General features: G+C 43.4%; 2 protein-coding genes across 3 annotated transcripts in view; both read right to left on the reverse strand.

Moving 5' to 3' along the window:
- Nucleotides 1-8,091, reverse strand: part of slc5a2 (solute carrier family 5 member 2) — a 14,769-nt gene extending 6,678 nt beyond the window's left edge. Inside the window, exons 1-10 of one of the 2 annotated variants that reach the window (XM_085794930.1) lie at nt 7,784-8,091; nt 7,602-7,673; nt 7,115-7,219; nt 4,863-4,922; nt 4,643-4,747; nt 4,414-4,519; nt 2,824-2,904; nt 1,132-1,361; nt 360-495; nt 128-235 (exon numbers count right to left, since the gene is read on the reverse strand). In XM_085794930.1, the coding sequence (XP_085651056.1) occupies nt 128-235; nt 360-495; nt 1,132-1,361; nt 2,824-2,904; nt 4,414-4,519; nt 4,643-4,747; nt 4,863-4,922; nt 7,115-7,219; nt 7,602-7,673; nt 7,784-7,882 (1,102 nt within the window). In that variant the 5' untranslated portion in view covers nt 7,883-8,091. Of the gene's footprint in view, nt 1-127; nt 236-359; nt 496-1,131; nt 1,362-2,823; nt 2,905-4,413; nt 4,748-4,862; nt 4,923-7,114; nt 7,220-7,601; nt 7,674-7,783 lie in introns of both variants that reach the window. The other variant, XM_085794929.1, reaches the window with a different exon arrangement.
- Nucleotides 8,092-12,300: 4,209 nt separating this feature from the next.
- Nucleotides 12,301-18,541, reverse strand: LOC146975702 (kelch repeat and BTB domain-containing protein 8). Its single transcript, XM_085794931.1, has 5 exons — nt 18,386-18,541; nt 17,864-18,017; nt 17,700-17,778; nt 16,548-16,775; nt 12,301-14,358 (listed from the first exon to the last, which is right to left on the reverse strand). The coding sequence occupies exons 2-5, from the start codon at nt 18,015-18,017 to the stop codon at nt 12,861-12,863; spliced, it is 1,959 nt and encodes a 652-aa protein (XP_085651057.1). The 5' UTR covers nt 18,386-18,541; the 3' UTR covers nt 12,301-12,860.
- Between the last annotated feature and the right edge of the window lie 912 nt (nt 18,542-19,453).

Below are 19,453 nucleotides of genomic sequence, written 5' to 3' on the forward strand. Positions count from 1 at the left end.
GGTGAGCGTTACTTCCTGCTTCCGCTTAGGCTCTCTATTGGAGGGTTTAGGATTAAATATGTTTGTTTTTTATCATTGTGCATATGAATAAATAAAAAATGAATAAATAAATAAATAAATAAAATACCATTGGGCATGAGTGACACCACCAGTTTGGGATACGCAATGTTGGAGCAGCCGACCTCAGTCCCACATATCCGCTTACACTCCTCAGGTACGACACAGCCGACCTCCTCTACAGGAGGAGAGACACACACACACATGAACACACATATCGTACTCAGACACAGTGATTGTTTATGTATTTTATCCAGTCGGGGTGGGATGTTGGAGGTCGGGGGTTAAACCGACACACAGACCGGGGTAGAGGACCCTGCTGATCATGCCGGGGAACACCATGAGGAACATCGGCAGCAGTTTGAGGTAGCCGCACATGATGCAACCGGCCTTCACGTGGGTCAGACTGCGAGCTGCGAGGCACCGCTGCACTATCACCTACAGAGATACAAAGACGGGATCAATTATTCAGAGACAAGACAAGTTAGGAGTCAAACAAAGCAGGACAGGAAGAAAACATCAAATTAAATAACATTACAGTTTGAAGCAACAGAATATCATTTATTCTTTCTATATATACAGTAGCTAATGTGCATTTAATTTTCATGCCATTTTATCACTAGTGCAATAATTTAATATCTTTTCATCTTATGACTCATATTTTAAAAACATGTGAATGCAAAATCATGATCATGACTAAAATGCACAAGAAAACAGCAGCGACAAGCAAAATACGCTGCTTCTCAGTTTTACTGTCCATTTAAACTAATTAAAAAGTTTAATAAATGAATAGATGTGCAATTCAAATCATGTGAAATTGAAGGCTAGTTAGCTTTTAACATGGTTGGTTTATGTATAACCTACAATTACATTTAATCGCTGCTTTATTCATTCAAAAAAGAGGGTAAATTATCTGTGGTTATATCAGTCAGCTGCTAACTGCAAATACTATAGTACAGTCATTACTAATTTTCTATTTCATTGTCAAGATTACACATTTTTATGACATTTTCATATTTTCCCCTGATATGAAACCATTTTTATTGACAGGATGAGACTGGGACGTTCGTTCACCTGGTCCGTGCACCAGTACCAGCCTCCCACTATGGCGATCCCGAACAGCACGCCGGGCCAGGGCAGGTCGCCCGTGGTCGGGTCTCTGAACAGGTGGAAGGCGTCCGGTCGGGGGGTGTAGCAGTGGGCCGAGATGTTGTAGCGCGCGGGATCCATGGAGGAGACGAGCAGCGGCACGGCTGAGCGGTAGTTGGCCAGCAGAGCGCTGTAACCCCCGACCTCAACAAAGGCTGCGAAGTGAAGAGGTGACAGAGTGGGTGAATATTATTTAACGTGACAATATTGACCCGTAAAACAGGAAGAGAGCAACAGCACTTTTATATTATGAAAGTTCATTATGTCCGTATGAAATAATTCGTTTTTTCTTTTCTTTTCCAAGACAAGTAGTTTTTCTCATACAAAAAAGGTCAACAAAAAGGTATGAGAAACTACTTGTCTTGGAAAAGAAAAGAAAAAACTAAGTACTTGTATTTAAAACCTCTTTTACAAACAAGCAACATCAGTGACCACATTCAAAAACAAGTTAAAAACTTTCCTCTTCACAACTGCATTTGATTAAATTGTGTGTGTGTGTGTGTGTTTGTGTACCCATGTGTCCCCCCGAGCATGAATGTAGGTACTGTATATGTGTATGTGATACTGTTTTTATTTAGTTTTTTAAAAGCTCTGCACTTTTTTGTTGTTTGCACTATTATTGCATTGTATTATAATTGTGTTAACTATTGTAAAGCACATTGTGCATGAAATGCGCTTTATAAATAAAAATGTATTGATTGATTGATTTTATACCTCTATTTAAAAAAAGGTATAAAAAATATTTCTAAATAGGTATATGGAAGATGAGGGATAAAAATAAATTGCTAAATATATGGGATATTACATGTTATATTTATGTAGTGTATGTATGTTTTCCATATCATATGGATGTAGAATATACTTATATTTATTGATATGGATATTTATGTAGTACATGTATGTGTTATATATTTTATGGATGTAGTATATACTGTATGTTTATTTATATGGATATTTATGTACTAGTATATATATACAGTATATATTGATATGGATGTAGTAGATAGATATAAACCATTGAGTAGAAAATGGTGGGAATTAAAAAGAAAAAAGTGCATACTTGATTTGATGATGCTTATATTTTCATATTTTGTTTTTGTAAGATATATTTTTTTCATTTTAGACACATTCATTCAAAATAAATTCATTCATTCGATGTTTTCTACTTTCTAGGCTCTCTTATTGTCGGACACGGTCCTAACTGAAGATATGAGTCAGCTGCTGAGTCAGCGCTCTCTGCTGTAACGGATCAACAGTCCATAGTAGGCAACTGTTCTTCCTCCTCTGCTGGTTTTCTTTTCTACTTCTATCACATCTGCCCCCCCCTCTTTCTGACTCTACACCATCAGACCCCCCCCCCCTATATCTATTGATCATAGATGTAGGTGGGGGGGCAGCTGTTGCGGTGTTGGCCGGAGGTGAAGAGCTCTGCGGCTCTGCAGCGTCAGCACACTGTGCAGCACGCGGCCGCGGTGACATTAATGATTAGAGACGCTGGTTAATCTGTTTCCTGTTGTGAAGCTGCAGGGCTGGAACGAAGACACGTGAACATGAACTGTGAACTGAGAGAGAATTAAACATCCATTGTAAGATTATTATATTATTATTCGTACTGACCGAAGACAGTGAGGACCAGAGCTCCAGCGATGATGACGAAGGTCTGAACTGTGTCAGTGTACATCAGAGCAGCGAGGCCACCTGGTTACACACACAGAAAATCACCCAGTACATACATTAACAGATAACATATTCACATTTTATGTAATCTTTATAAACACACTGCCCTTTCAAAAAAAAGTCACACACTCTAATATTTCGTTGCTCCGCCTTTGGCTTTGATTACGAAATGAGCTTCTGCAATGTCACAACATTCATTTCCGTCCAGAGTTGCATTCATTTTTCGCCAAGATCTTGTATTAATGATGGGAGAGTCGGACCTCTGCGCAAAGTCTGCTCCAGCACATCACAAAGATTCTCAGTGGGGTCAAGGTCTGGACTCTGTGGCGGCCAATTCACTCTCCTTACAGTTTTTAATAATGCGTTGGACAGTTCTTAACCCCATTTTAGTAGTCTCAGCAATCTCCTTAGATGTTTTATTTGCTTGATGCCAATAATTTGACCCTTCTGAAACAGATGAACATCTTTTCCACGACCACAGGATGTGTCTTCCAACATGGTTGTTTAAGAAATGAGACTGCATCAGCTAGGATTAGATAACTTGTTGCCAGGCAGAAACATAATCATCCATGCACTAATTATCCAATGGGAGGCTATTATCTTAGTTAAATCCAGGTCAGGTGGTGACTTTTTTTTGGACGGGCAGTGTACAGTATATATGATCAAAACTGAAACCACAGAGGCTGAGATATCCTTATTTTTAGTCTCCAATATGCATGAAGCTCCAAAAACAATCATTTTTTACCACCTTTTTCATTTAATCTTCTCTAACCCCACATCAACAAGAGACTTAAAGCAGAAGTAAGCGGAATGTTTGTGTTAATATAAGTCTTAAATAGTTGTATCTTCCAACGCCAATCACTTATATAGAGTGTTTGGTCTGAAACACGGGTCTGTCAGTCACTCTGCTCTGCTGTAAGCCGAGGAGAAAACTTTCCTTGTATCCTACAACCTTTATCCAATGAGGAGAGAGAACGGCATAAAGGGGCGGTCCTCTCTGTGTGTGCAGCCAAGGGATGCACGTGAATGTGGTGACGTAGGGACGAGGGCGGGGACTGCTAACTCCATCGGCTGACAGGAAGTTAGCCAAAACGACCGGATCGCTTACTTCTGCTTTAAGTTCCTTTTGCAACCAGCAAATCCTCCGAAAAGCAGAGAGCATTTTAGCCTCCCCGAGCCATGATGTCCTTGCGGGTGAATTCGCTCTGTTGCCTTCAGGTATGTGTAAAACAAACTGCTTCTCTATATCATTTTTCCCTCTGCACTCAGACTTTTAAATTCCTCATAGGGTTTTTATTCTATTCTTTATTTCTTAAAACCTTTTTTATATTATTATCCATTCCAAGCTCCAATTTGAATTTGAACAAAGTCTCCAAAGCCCAAACCAAATTAACCCTGATGACATCACACACATATACAACCGTCCTCTTGTGGCAAGAAAAATATCTTAACTTCTAATATTTATATTTCATGGAGGTTTAGTACATAAATACACAATAAACACACACACACACACACACACACACACACCTGTAACAGTGTACAGGGCCGTTATCAGCAACAGGGCGATGACAGCCACGTAGATGTTCCAGCCCAAAGCCTGCTGGATAAACACGGCTCCTGAAAACATGTCCACCTGGAGACACAGAGGGACGGAGAGAGGGAGGGAGGGAGGGAGGGAGGGAGGGAGGGAGGGATGAAGACAGAAATACATTTTGTATATTTTTCTGGTCGTGTGCTCTCGGACGGGATGACTCACTGAGATCTTGGTGAAAATGTAGAGGAACAAGGAGATGACAGAGAGGTAGATGCTGATCCTGGTCCCGCCGAACCTTTTCTTCAGGTACTGGGGCATCGTGATCACCTAGGCAACACACAGTCTAGTCAGTCGCCGTGTTAGCGAATGATCCATCATCCGCCCCGTGACGCTTCACAAAGGATGGAAATCATCAGCACGCGGCCTGAACTATAATACTCACCCCGGCTGTGAGGTAGACGGGAACAAACAGCCAGCCCAGCAGCAGCACGATGAACAGAGCCTGATTCATGAAACAACGCAAAACAACACAGGACACGTTAAAGGACAATTCCGGGTAAATTCAACCCGGAGCTCTAGTTTCTAACATTTTAGGTCTAAAAGAATGAATCTGAAGATTTTCTTTTTAAAGGGATAGTTCACCCAAAATTCAAAATTCATTTTTTTTTCACTCATTATCTACTCACCCTCATGTGGACTAAGGGCTGGGAGAAGTTTCAGAGTCCTCCGTGGCTTCTCTGAGTTACAGCGGGGCTCCGTGCAGCACTGCATGTCCATATAACGGTTGCGAACGGAGCTCACTTTTCTTCGTCCAAAAAGACACACCAAAAAACATCCAAATACCTCCATAGTGCTCGTCTGTAATGTCCCTCTTGTATTGAAGCCCCAACATGAGAAATTGTTCCGAAAAAAATTAAATAAGTCTATGTTTTAAGCTTGTTTGTAGCGGAAGCTCCCAGCACTGCTCTTCCTGGTCCCGTCCAAATCTCGCGAGATTTGCATTGACACCCAGTTCACGGCTCCGCAAATCGCGCGAGATTCCGGCAGAGCAACACTGGGAGCTTCCGCTACAAACTTTACAAAAAAAATTTTTTTGGAACAATTTCTCATGTTGGGGCTTCAATACAAGAGGGACATTACAGACGAGCTGTGTGGAGGTATTTGGATGTTTTTTGGTGTGTCTTTTTGGACGAAGAAAAGTGAGCTCCATTCGCAACCGTCATATGGACATGCAGTGCTGCACGGAGCCCCGCTGTAACTCAGAGAAGGCACGGAGGACTCTGAAACTTCTCCCAGCCCTTAGTCGACATGAGGGTGAGTAAATAATGAGAATTTTGAAATTTGAATTTTGGGTGAACTATCCCTTTAATGTCTCCTGTTATGCAGTAGTTCTGTCTGTCCCCGCATCGCCACAGCAGCGTATAATGGGAGTGGACGGATCTTAGGCTGTTTACATCCCACAAAAAACAAATTTTTTTCACAGACAACATCAGATGGCTGTTCAAACATTCACCAAGGGATTTGTTCACTTCAAGAAAGCCGACATGTTTGTAAACTGAGCTGTAATACAAAGTCTTGTCAAGTTGACGTCTCTGTTTACAGGTCGTCTGAAGCGCCCGTTTGTTTTATCAACAAAGGAATATCAACTCTGATACTCTCTCTCATAGCAGTAAGGGCCGCGATATACTGTACTTGCTGCTTGATCAAACATACACATCATGTCTGTGTCGGTCTGTGCATATAGTAGGCTACTTGTTACAGAACTACACAGCCAAAACAGCCTTGCGTCGATATGTGCGAGTCAGTGCGACCAATGCATCAAACGAACGCAGGTAATGCGCGGCAGCCATTATGCACTCGTGTTTGCGTTGTTTGCAGCAAGTACAGTATATCACGGCCCGAAGAGTAAATCTGGATATTGTTTATTCTGCCTGTAAACATACTGAGTGCGTCAACTAGACTCTTGCTGCATTTACAAACACGTCGTCTTTCTTGAAGTAAGCAAACCCCTCGGTGTATGTTTGAAGCCATCCGACGTTGTCTGTGAAAAAAAAAAAGTGGTTTTGAGGGATGTAAACAGCCTAAGATCCATTCACTCCCATTATACGCTGCTGTGGCGATGCTGGGACAGACAGAACTACTGCATAACAGGAGATGTTAAAAAGAAAATCTTCAGATTCATTATTTTTCAACCTAAAATATTAGGAAACTCCTTTAAGACTGCACCTCGTCCCAGTCTACTCTGGTTCTTTGTCATATAATGTTTGTATATCACTTAAAGGGACAACGAGGAGTTTCTATTCGGTTATAAAAAAGTCTCACATTAATGTGGATGAATCTACGCTACCCACACTTGTTAATGGGCCCATTTTCGATAAATATATCGTTCTGTCTCTGTCGTTATTTTGTTATTATTAGTGGTGGCGGAAATGCTGGTCGAGCCGACCAGCGTTTCCTTAATGAGAATAACGCAGCTGAATCGCCGTTTATGGTCAGAACTACGACGGTAACTGAACCTCTTTGAACCTCTGACTTTAATTATTGATGAATGAAAACATGAGTCCGTCTTGCGCCGGTCAAAGAATTTTACGGTGCGTGCGGAGGCTCATAAATATAGTGTAAAAACACTTCGCGTTTCCAAAACTCCTCGTTGTCCCTTTAATGTTAGTTGTGTTTGTATTCCTCATGACTTACGTTCCACTCGAACCCCCCCACAGCGATGCCACTAGCTGCCCCGGTGCCTGCCAAGCCCACAAAGTGACCGCTGCCGATGTTGCTGGCAAACAGAGACGCGCCGACCTGTGTAAACACACCAAGACCCGTTGAAGTGCAGTAAGTGCAGTGACATCATGACGACAAACAGAAAAGCACCGAGCAGCACAGTGAAGCCTGCTGCTGCCCCATGAAACTTCAACAGCAAACACTGAGCCATATCTAAAACAATATGAATAATATTTAGACAAAACCTAAAACCCTTCTTAAGGGATAGAAACAATAAAACAATTGTTTCTCTCTGAGCTCTGCTGGGTTTTTACTGACCTGGAAGTTTCGCAGATAAAAAAATACTGGTATGGACAGTGTAATATACATATCTTACATTCATATATAGGCTGATGATGATAACAATAAGCTAATAAGTCAATGAGGTCTATTTATTGATCTAAATTTACGTTGAACCCACCGGCCACCAGGTCATCATCCGTCCTGCCAGGAAATATCCTCCCACAGTCCCACGATTGGTTCGACACATGGACTAAAACACAGACAGGACAAAAGCGATATAATTTACTTCTTCGTGCAATTTACATATCTTATTATGTCCATCATAATGTCCAGATAATTAAGGTAAATATGTGCACTCACCCAGATGCCAACACTGAGGACAATGACGAAATACACAACAATGACGATGATGTCTGCTGGATTGTCGATGGTCACACTTTTTGACGGCGGATTCTCCATTGTCCCACTTGTACCTGAAAACACTTTGATTAATCTGTAGCTTGATGTGATCAACGTCCTACTTTTAATTTATCTGCTGCCTAGAGCCTTAAAACATTCACTCATTTGAAAATAAAAAAAACACCTTTACAACAAACAAAGAGGAAAAGCTACAAGAAAGTTGAATACTGTCTCTCTGACCGACCGGCGCAGAGCTGTGGTGGTCAGTCTGAAGGAGGACTTTGACCAGAAGTGGAAATGGTGAAGAATCAGCACTTTATTAATTACGGTAATTATTAACGCCCCACCATGGAAAACAGGACTTAAGTTATGTAGTTTACTGTATATGCAGAAAATCTGCATGCATCTAATGCCTTTATTTGCATTAACGGCTGCAATCTCTGTTGTCAAACTGAAAAATGTTTAGAAATCTGAAATAACTTAATGAGATTTGTCATTATTTTAGGCTTTTTCATGTTTATTTATATTTAACTAAATAATAGTATCACTGTAATACAGCTCTAGTTCAAACTGTGTTGTATGCTTTTGTTCTTTAAGTGTCTGCACAGTTGTAATAAAGTCATCAGAAAAAAAACATGTAAGCAAATAGTCCTTTAATGGATAGCACTGCTTTCATCAAAACATCCATTTGCCTTTCAGTTGACAAACTTGATTAGATTGTACAAATGAGGGCAGCTTCACTTCTCTGAATGGACACACAGTAATGTGGGTGTGCATGTGTGCAAAGAGCTCGTGTAAAACAGATTTACGTCTCGGCATAGAAAACATGCATGCATACACAATCACTTTTCACATGTCATACAAAGCTGTAAGCACACAAAGGAAAATAAAAAAAAATTTTAAAAAAGAAGGAAAAGAAATTCCAGTTCTTTAACATTTCTGGGTGAGTGATCAGATGGATGTCTTTTTTAGGGAGGGAATTTTAAAAAAAATGGTGTAGCCTAATGGCTGTTTCTAGAAATGTTAACTCATTGAAATTAAAAACCTCTACTGAAAAAAGAAAAAAACCCAAATGTTCTTGCTATTTATCCACTTCAGTCACACTATTCAAGTCATATTTTAGGAAAAGAGATAGAGATTCTGGAATATTGATTGATTTGTATGTATTAATAATAGGCTATGTAGTTATTATTATATCATGTATTAGCCTATTATCTTTCTAAATTTCGTAAGGTATCAGTAAGGTATCATGTAGTATTTATTTACTTAATCATACCGGATGTGTTCACCTATGATAATTCAGATATTACCTATGGATATTACATGATGCAGTACCTACAGTTGGTTAGTTCCACACAAAAGGGAGGTTATGGGGGCGAATTGAAGTAATTTAACATATTTTAGTAGTTCATTAGAAAGAAAAAAGTGACGCAATAGTTACTTTTCCCTGGTAATTAGCTACTTTTATAATGTAGTAATTTGGTTACTCAGTTATTTTGGGGGGAAAGTGGCTAGCAAAATTACTTTTTAAAAGCAACATGCGCAACATCTGTGAAATGTAACAATTCGTTTGGTCAGTCAGAGTCGTCCACTTGAGAGAGTTACGGGAGGGTGTACATGAATTTAGCTAGGCTACATGTTGGTAAATATGGAAAAGTCTCATTTTCTTTCCTTTAACACTTCTCTGACATTCACTAATTTTACTTTTTTTTCTCTCCTTTTCTTTTTAACTGTGTCCAAATAATTCAGGGACTAGTGGTGTCTATGAAAATGCCCCCCCTCCTCCCCGTTAGCTTGTGTAGAAGTCTTACTTCGAACTACAGCTGTCCCCGTCGTTACCATGGTAGTTACCGCCGGTTGCTAAGCGCACTTGAGGATTCTGTAGCCTAGCTACTTGGCCCACACTTCCCTCTTTCCCTCCCACAACAGTTTAACCGTTTGTTTGATTGTTGTTGAGGTGAGCTAAAATAAAATACGTACTTACATTTACAAGTGGGCCTCGGTCGTACTCGGCGATGTTCGCTTTCATTGCCAGTGCACTGTCTGAATCTTGGGACAGTTTTGATTTGACCGCGAAATTTGTAGGAGCCTTCAGTGAGCGCTTGTATGACGTAATCGGCCCTAGAAGGCACACAGCCTTCTGGTGTGATGTCAACTTTTTTTTTAAAAAACAGAAAATTAGATACCCTTTTGAAAAAAAAAAAATCTAAATTGAATTTATTTTACTTGGTCTTTTTTGATAAGATTGATTTTGATATCTACAAAGAAGCTGTTCATTATCAATCTTTTTTCTCACACCAGCAAATTTACAAAACAAAAATCCTACTTTTCTGTCTTCATCTCTACTGTAAATCATATTCTGGACACACTAAATTGTTGCACAAATTCCAAAGCTTTAAAGACAATAGCCTTATGTAATGAGTTTGAGTTTATTTATTTATTTCTATTTTGTCTCTCTATCGCTCTCTTCATTTGATTTCAGCATTATTTTTTGTTTTGTCTTGTCTTGTCTATCTCCAAGGCTGCATTACCTCGAGCATTCCTTGTTTCCTGTTATTGTGTAAATAAAATCGAAGGGGAAAAAAAGCCCCTGAATAAGGACATAAGGTATGTACTAGCTTTTATCCTAGCGTTAACAGGGAATAAAAGTTAGATTTAACACTTTAGAGCCACTTTAGAGGCACTCTGTATCTTTGTATCCCGTTTTAGTGGCCAACAGGGATACAGTATCTGAACGGTTATCCATGTTTAAAGTCAGGTTTGAAAACTAATACCTGGCCTGCAGTGATGAAAACCTTGTTGAAATGGTCGATAGAATCGCATTTGCATTTGCTGGCAGTGTTTACCACAGTATCTCTCCCAGAAGTCACTGGATTTGGTCGGTTTTGAATTAATAAATAAAAGAAATAAAGAGGAGAAAGGATTAAAGAAAACATAGCGGCTTACAGCAAAACAATGTGCTTACATGTCTGGGAAAAATTCCTGACATTTTGTAAAAACATAACTTCAGAATTGAGTCACTTTTTTGAGCTCTCAACACATCTGCTTCTTTCTTGACAGGTCTATCTATACCTACAGTACAGCTCCATACCTGCTCCTCGGCTTTCTACGCTGCAGTCAGAGCAAGTTACCATCTTAAAACAACAACAAAAAAAAACTTTAAAATACATTTTAATAAATAATGTGCAATGCTAATGTGTTCAGATAAGTCATAACCTCTGTGCCAAACACATTCACTGGTCCAATGACTGGAGCAACTAAAAGAAAAATGTCATTTTGACACGACTTCTGAATCAAGTGAAGACAACTGTCCACCTTGGCCTGAATGTTTCGGAAAGATGTCGGACTGAGCGGTGATCCAGACAAAAACATGAGTCATCATGATATAGGGCTGCAAGAAAACCCTTATATGCAACTATGACTGTAATTGTACAGTTGGATCCTTAAAATAGATACACAAATCTGCCATCAAAACTAACAATACAAAAACAATTAGACAGTCATATTTCTTCCAGAATTACTTTTCTTTCTCTAGCTGAAAATGACAAGTCTTGTACTTCATCACTGTGCTGTTCAGTGTCATGAAGATCTACCAAATCACCTTGACAATATAAATTTTCATTCCTAAAAAGACATTTCATCATTTATTGTTCTGACTTTCACATCCGCACATTTCTCCCAATGCCATGTTTCACATCAGCGAACATTCAAAACATGCATAAGAGCAACCTTTTGCCCAAGTAAAAACAGTCTTGGACCTGCTCTCAGCACACAGCAGGGGTATGAATGAGCCGGTCAAGACGACATTTATACCAAACACTTGAATTGGAGTTGGTAGAAGAACAGATTTTATGAATTGAATGATGAAATGTATGCTAAATTTTGTAAATAATACCGGTTATGACTGAACAAATGTGGTTTGTCACGGTAGATTAAAATCAAAAACACTGATGGCCCCAGTTATAGTGAAAAAAGTAATTATTTCATGATAGTTTTCTGTGATGTGCTTCCTTTCAAGACTGTATAGCCCTTAATTGCAGTGACAATTTGAGGGGGATTTACAGGCAGACATCTGTGGAAAAGGAAAAAAAAAACATCTGAAAATTTGTGAAGAATCACAAAGGAGGGGAAATCCCCTCAGGGACAACAGGTAGCAACAGGAGAGCAGGAGACAAAACAGCAAAGCAATGCTATAATGAGACAGCAGAGGACACGTGAAAAAAAGAAAGTGTAAATATTTATGTCTCTGTTGTAGCCAAAGCACAAGGTTGCACCAAAAAAAACCTTTGTTTTCTGAGATTTACTCAAAGGACAAACAGGATTCATTTCATTCACAGAAGCAACGACTATCAACACCTTTGCGATGAGATGTTCTGTGTTGTCAGTTTCCAAGGTGTTCTGCAAATAAGCAGACTGAAGCTAATTAATCCAAAGCTGCAAGATGTTTTTTTTCTTTTTCTTTCTTTCATTCTTTTTTTGGTTCAGGCCATTTAGTTTTAGGCAAATCAGTGAAACATAGCCTTGTCAGAAATGTGCAGGTATCCCTGTGTTGTAGGCTGCAGGAAAAAAAAAATTCACAGCATTGAAATGATTTTTTAAAAAAAATTACACCTAACAACATTACAATGTGGGTTTATAATAAAAAGGCCCCTTTCTCTCTCTCTCTCAAAGGACTCAACTGTGTACTAACTAGTGGATTAGGTTACATTCAGGTGCGTGTTTGCCAGCAGTTTTTTAAACCACTTTCTGGCTCCACTTGCTCTCTGCCTGTAAAATTTTGACTATCCATGATGATGATAAAAGATGTAAGATCTGCCTGCGTCGTCCAGTCTATAAATATTCTGCTCTGTGGCTGGCTGCGCTACTACAGTTGTTATTTGTTGTATAAAATGGTCTCTTCCTTGTGATTTCGTCTGAAAAACCAACATTTCATGAGGTCAAGGTGGAGCTAATTTTTTTTCACTCAGCCTGGAGCTCATCTGCGTGTCACATGAACAGCTGCCTCGACGTCGGTCCTAGCCCACTGGTCCCGTTCAGGCTAGTCGGCCGCCTTCTTGCAGTTTTCTTTGGCTAGTCTCAGTCTGGACAGGATGTGTTTCTTAGGGAACTTTAGAGTGGTGCACCCGAACTGGCTCACTCCGCCCGTGTCGCCGGGGAGTTTTTCCCGTCTCTGGACCCAGCTGCGCCAGCCGGGCTTCCAACAGTACACGCTGTCGTAGAACCGGGAGCCGTTTTCCCCGCCCAGCACGTAAATCCTCCTCTTCCACCTGGCCACGCCGCCGGCCGCTATCCGCCGCGGCAGCCCGGGGAACACCACGGGGCTCGGTGCGCGGTCGCTCCCGCCGCCGGCGCCGCCTCGCTGCTCCGCGGTGACCATCACGCCGCCGCCGGTCACCTCCCGCTCCACCCCGGACCCCCGGCCCTCTCTGAAGAACAGGACGCGCCCGGTGGCGTCCAGCGTCTCCAGATTGGTGTAGTTCCCGTCGAGGAACTTGGTGGTGTCCCTCATGTAGCCGCCGATCGCGCAGACGCCGCCTCGCACCGCCACTCCCCCGGCGAGGCACGTGGCGCCCGAGTCCAGCGCCACGCGAGTCCAGCAGTCCGTCAGGGTGTGGTAGATGAGCACGCCCGAGTGGACCACGGCCCGGTTCTGTTCTAGCGTGGTGCCGCCCAGAAGGTAAAGCCGCCCGCGCAACGCCGCGCACGCAAACGCGCGCAGCGGCAGCGGGAGCCGCGGCCCCGGCGACCACTGCAGCGTGGTCAGCTCCAGGGTCTCGCTGGAGTCCATCAGCGCCGAGCGGTTGCTGCCGCCCAGGGCGTAGAGCGACTCGCCGCAGCCCAGCAGGCCCAGCATCGCCCGGGGCTGGACCATCGACGGCCGCTCTATCCAGCGGTCCAACACGGCGTCGTATTCGTGCACCGCCGCGGACACCGAGCCGGTCCGCAGGATGCCGCCCGCCACAAACAGCCGGTCTCCGACGGCGGTGCAGCCGGGACTGACCAGCGATTCCAGCGCCGCTAACTTCTCCCACTTCCCTGTCCGAGGATCAAAGCAGTCCACCGTGTAGTCTCTCGCCGCTAGATTCTCATCCTCCCGAGGCGTCAGGTCCACGCAGACGATCTTCTTCTCGAACATCCCCTCCCGTGGTCGCAGCGGCCCCCCGAGGCCCTCGCCGGCCGCCGCGGGCCCCAGCTCCTGGCTCAGTCTGCGGCTCTCCTCCTGGGACAGCAGCCCGGGCCGCAGGTGGTGCAGCAGCGCCGGCATGTGGGCGTAGCGGTCCAGCGGCTGGTGCTCGGCCCAGCGGCGAGCGGCGTCGTAGACCTCCGCCTCCGAGTCCACCCCCAGGCGGTCGGAGCTCAGGAGGCTGCCCAGCGTGCCGTGGTCGAGGAGGAGGAAGTCTTTCTGCCGAGCCACTCGTGGGAAATGCTGCGCTACCAACCGCAGGGAGGCGCGCAACAGCAGCTGGTCGTGGTGGGAGCGAGCCAGAGAGTACATCCCCAAACAGTTATCTACTGAGAGGTGCTCAAACAAAAACCTACAGGAGGGAGAGAAGGATGAAAAAACATCAACAAAAGACTGAAAATATAATCAATTGATTGTCATAATTCAAACTTAAAGGAAAAGTCGGGTTGGAGATCTCTTATTCTGAGGCATTTTTTACTAAATTGCTTCACCTCTTACTACTCAGATTGCAACCAATCAATTAAATCCTGTAAAAACAGCATCCAATCATCTTCAAGTCAATTGAATCGTGATGTGTCAATCAAACTGCCGTCTCTGTCCGTACCGCTCTTCCTGCACTAAGTCTTCAACAAGTTACTGTTAGAGAATAATTTCACTTCTCTATAGATAGTTTGTGTAGTTAATGTATCAATCCCTCTGTGTCATAGTGATTTTCTGTTAGATTACTGTTGGGATCAGTTATCTGCCCTATTTTCTCTCTGAGGAACATGCCAAGGCCACGGTCTCTCTTTGGCGTCTTCAATCTCACTCTCTGGCTACAGTGTGTCTTGTTACAGACACAGCTGTATAGTTAGATGATAACGCTCACGGTCACTGGATTACACTTTGTATTTCCTAGCTGGTGTGAATCCTTATCTTCATGTTTATTCACTATAGCCAATTGGATGTTGACACACCTCCCCTTTGCTATCTCAGCCCACCTTTCTAGTATAAGAATCTGAGCTTTACTGTTTGACCCTTAGAATTGAGGCTAAATAAACTCCTTCAGCATAAGACATACAGGACTCTGCTACTTCTCCTTCTTCATCGGCATCACCACAAATTCCTCCCCAACAGTTACGACCACGACCATGAAAGACAACGCCAGTGATTCAATGTATCACACTGACGTCTGGTAGGTGGTGACGTGGCTCTAAGGCCCTGTTTACACGACAACGCTCGCAGATGAAAACGGCAAAATATTTCATCGGATGTGCCTTTCGTTTAGACGGTGACAACATTTTGGGGGGTTGAAAACGCAAAAAGTGAAACCACCTTCCAGAGTGGAAATCTTAAAAAACGCTCCGCCGTTGTGTCCCCATGTAAAGGGTGAAAACGCACAAGCCTTTTCCGATTGCTATGACCTGTGGTGGGCACGGAGGGCAGCATAACAACGGCCGGCGTACAGCCTGACGCAAATCAAGAAGAAGAGGGAGAGGGGAAAATTCTGGGTTGTACAGAGGCATGCGGACTTGGTAGCGTTGTGTGTTGTGTGGCACGCTGCCACTGAGGCTCAGATTTCCACCCCAAAACCGCTCGTCTAAACGCGAAATAAAAAAGGGGGAATGCAATCCCACTTTTGCGTTTTTTGTTCAGATCGTTTCCGTGTAAACGTAGCCTTACTGTGCGTTCACACCAAAATCTTCCAAAGCGTCAAAACGCTGGAAGTCAATTCATTTTCAATGAGAGCCAGGCAACACTGAGCGACCAAAGCGTCAACAGGCGTCACCGCGCTTCCAAAGCGTCACCAGACGAGAAGTTGAGCCCTGGTTAACTTTAGGGTAATTAGCTATGACGCGGCTCGGCGGCAACCGGCGGCAACCTGTCAGAATAGAGATGTCCGTCGGCTGCCTTTTTTTTCTCTTTTTTTTGTATTCCGGCTCCCCAATGACCAGCGCGACCGAACTTTGACGTCAGTCATGTGACGAGCGGCGAAAGCGGCTGAAAATATTTGCCGTTTTGGGAGCTGTCTTGTCTGAAGCACCTCCCTCGAGCATTTTTGACGCTTTGGAAGCTTTTGGTGTGAACGCACAGTTAGATGGAGGCTGGATGGTTTATTATGAAGTCAGGTTAGGTAAAGCTTTTTTGATCCTGCATAGGGGGAAACTATTTTACCACCAGGTCAAGAAAACTCATACATCTGACAAACAGCATGGAGACATCAGACAATGTAAACACGACACCAGATGCACAACAAACACAGTACGGCCAATGAAACATGATCTAAAAGTAGGACATAGTTGAAAAAGATAAGGACATGATTACTAACCCTCACCACGAACGCCTGATAAAAATGAATAAACCACTGATAAATACTGGTGTCCTCTTTCACGTTTCCATGAGAAAAAGCTGGAGGAAAGTTAGCGATGCTGCGCAGTGACACTGTCAAAAGTCTGAGGAAAGGGGCTTGGACTTTTTGACCTGTGTATTTTCAAAATGTGGCCTGCTACATCTGTTTTTCCAGGATCTCCAACCCGACCTTTAACCATCTGCGAGTGTTACCTGGAGCAGAGGTCTTGAAGCGGCATGACCTGGAGCCTGTTGGCAGCCACGAACAGATCCTCAGCCGTGTCCAGAGAGAGCCCAGCCTCCCCGGTGTAAACAAACTGGATGACCGTCTCCATGACGGACGGCGTCACTTCCTCCAGTCGGATCTCGGTGAGGCGCGACTCCACCAGGGGGCTGGTGAACATGGCCCGGAAGTAGGGGCTCACGGCCGCTAAGAGGACTCTGAGCGGAGAGAGAGGGACAGTGAGAAGGAGGAAAGAGAGGAGTATAGAAGATGGAGAACACACACACTCGCACACATGCAAGGCCACACAAAGTACCGCTTTCTCTGTGAAATCAAGAAGAAGCCGCTGACTGCAAACCAGCGGGGGCCTCTTTGTCGTTTTCCCTCTTTGATATCAAACAAAAGCTGCAAATGGCTTTCAGCAAGAAAGGAGCTATATCGTAGGAGCTTCATCAGAAGCTACGTTTTGTTCCACATCACAATCCTCTTCTCAAAATCTGTTTCTATGATACAAAAGGGGTTGAAATGATACTCCACCAGAAACTTATTTAGAGAAATTATAAGTCTATTGGGATTTCCAGTCATTAAACTGAGTTATAAACACTATCATTTGATGAGTACTGAAATAATTAACTTGCTCTTCTCCATTCCTTATTCTATTTATAATACTACTTGTATATTAAAGCAGAAGTAAGCGGAATGTTTGTGTGTTTGTGTTAAATAGTTATATCTTCCGACAACAATCACTTATATAGGGTGTTTGGTCTGAAACACGGGTCTGTCAGTCGCTCTGCTCTGCTGTAAGCCGAGGAGAAAACTTTCCTTGTATCCTACAACCTTTATCCAATGAGGAGAGAGAACGGCATAAAGGGGCGGTCCTCTCTGTGTGTGCAGCCAAGGGGTGCGTGCGTGCATGCGGTGACGTAGGGACGAGGGCGGGGACTGCTAACTCCATCGGCTGACAGGAAGTTAGCCAAAACGACCGGATCGCTTACTTCTGCTTTAAAGTTGTATTTGGATAGTATATTGTCTAGGTTTGTACACTGAATAAAGAAAATGTAAATGCTCATCTCATTATATGTGCAAAGCGAGTCTAGTGCATTACTGCTTTGCATTATAAGGCAGGTTACCATGCATCATACCTGTGACACATGAACTTCTTTCCCTCCACAAGCAGAGTTACATCACAGAGCTGCTGAGCATCCAGGAGCTGCTTCAATCCTAAAAACAACAGAGGGGGGGGAGGATGAGGTTAAAAGACTGGGAGGAGGACAGGTAATAAAAGTATTTATTTCATCTGCCTCACCATGCGTGATGTAGTCCCCCAGCGGAGTGGTGCTGTCATCGGGGAAGTCCTCCTCCTCTGAGTCGCTGTCGGACAGGGGCTCCCCTCCTCCCCCGTCCCCGTCCTGCCACGGCTGGGGGCGCCAGGTGACTGTGCCCCCCCGCACAGCGTTCATCTGCGAAATCACACATTAATAAATTGTACGTGCAAGTATAAGTAGCCTATAAGCAAACTCCTCTTTAACCTTATTTACTCGTGCATTGTCCTGTATCTGCAGCACACACACACATACACAGGCCTGGCTGTGTGTTACAGACAAGAGGCCTGCAACAGACATGACCCAGATAAGAGCTATCTCTATGAAAAATGCTGCTATTGTGGTGTGCATCTTAATAATAAGATAAGTAAATATTGTTTGCTACAGATTCACCACACCCCACTTTCACAATCTCCCCTCTTTAAAAAAAAAAAAAAAAGATCATTTTACCATATTTTAGCCAGGTTAAAATAAAACACACCACTCATTTTAAATCATAATTTTACCTTTGCTCTCCTTCTAGTTTCCACCGTGAAGCTGTGTGGGTCTCACTTTCTGCAGGAATCGGTGAGGCAGCCAGGCAACCCAGGCAACTAGGCAAGGCACGGCACGGCACGGCACGGCACAGCACGGCTAACTGTGTCCAAGTGCCCGGCGGTGATTATTAGCAGAAGTTCCCAGAGGCTCCCATGTGGTGGTTCAGTCCCGGTGCTCGGCTGCAGGCCTGTGGTGGTGGTGGAGAAGGAGAAGAGGCGTCCGGCTGCAGCAGCACAACAACATCACCAACCAACCGACCAACCAACCAGCCACTAACTCACAAAGAGGGACACTTCTCCTCCGCGGTTCTCGGCGTAACACACCTCAGTCCACCATGGCAGTGAGCGCTCACGTCCGGCTCGGCGGGGAGACGGACCCGGCAGCGGTGTAGTAGTTTTTCTTTCTTTCTTTTTTTCACGTAAAAAAAATCAGGAGGACTGAGTGAGTTCAGGTTCAGTCGACTCGTCGGCCGCACTTGTCATGTCTGAACCGGATTACCGCAACGTTAAACTTCCGCTCATCTGATTGGCTGACCTTTGGCTCGTGACGATTGTTTGGGATGGATGGGAGCCGGGTTTTTTTTCCCGTTAGTGGTTAAATTACAACTTTTCCCGTTACTTTTTTTGTGTTTTTGTCAACGGTTTAGTAAAAACTATGCGGGTTATTTAAAATAAAATAAATACGTTGTGTTTTTGTAACGATTTTTACCGAAACAATGTCTACTTCCGCATTTATGCTGCATTCAAGTCAGGTACGGACATTTGAGTACCTCAACAATGAACCCCTGGTTTCATGAGAAGCTAAAAAAAAAATCTAATAATATCGGCAACGAAACCAGATTTATTTTTCTTTCTTTTACTATTGTAACCACGCATTTCATTTTTTTATGTAATTCATACTCATTCGCATCAATCAGCCAATCATATCTATTACATCCGGTTTGCCTGTTCACCTGCTGGCTTTAATTAACATCCCTTGTTCTCTTTTAGTTTTTTTAGTATGTTTTTTATTTGAACTTGTCTTACGAGTATTTTAAA

The sequence above is a fragment of the Trachurus japonicus genome, chromosome 13, assembly GCF_045865225.1.
Source record: "Trachurus japonicus isolate A0001 chromosome 13, Traja_1.0".
Classification (NCBI taxonomy): Eukaryota; Metazoa; Chordata; class Actinopteri; order Carangiformes; family Carangidae; genus Trachurus; species Trachurus japonicus.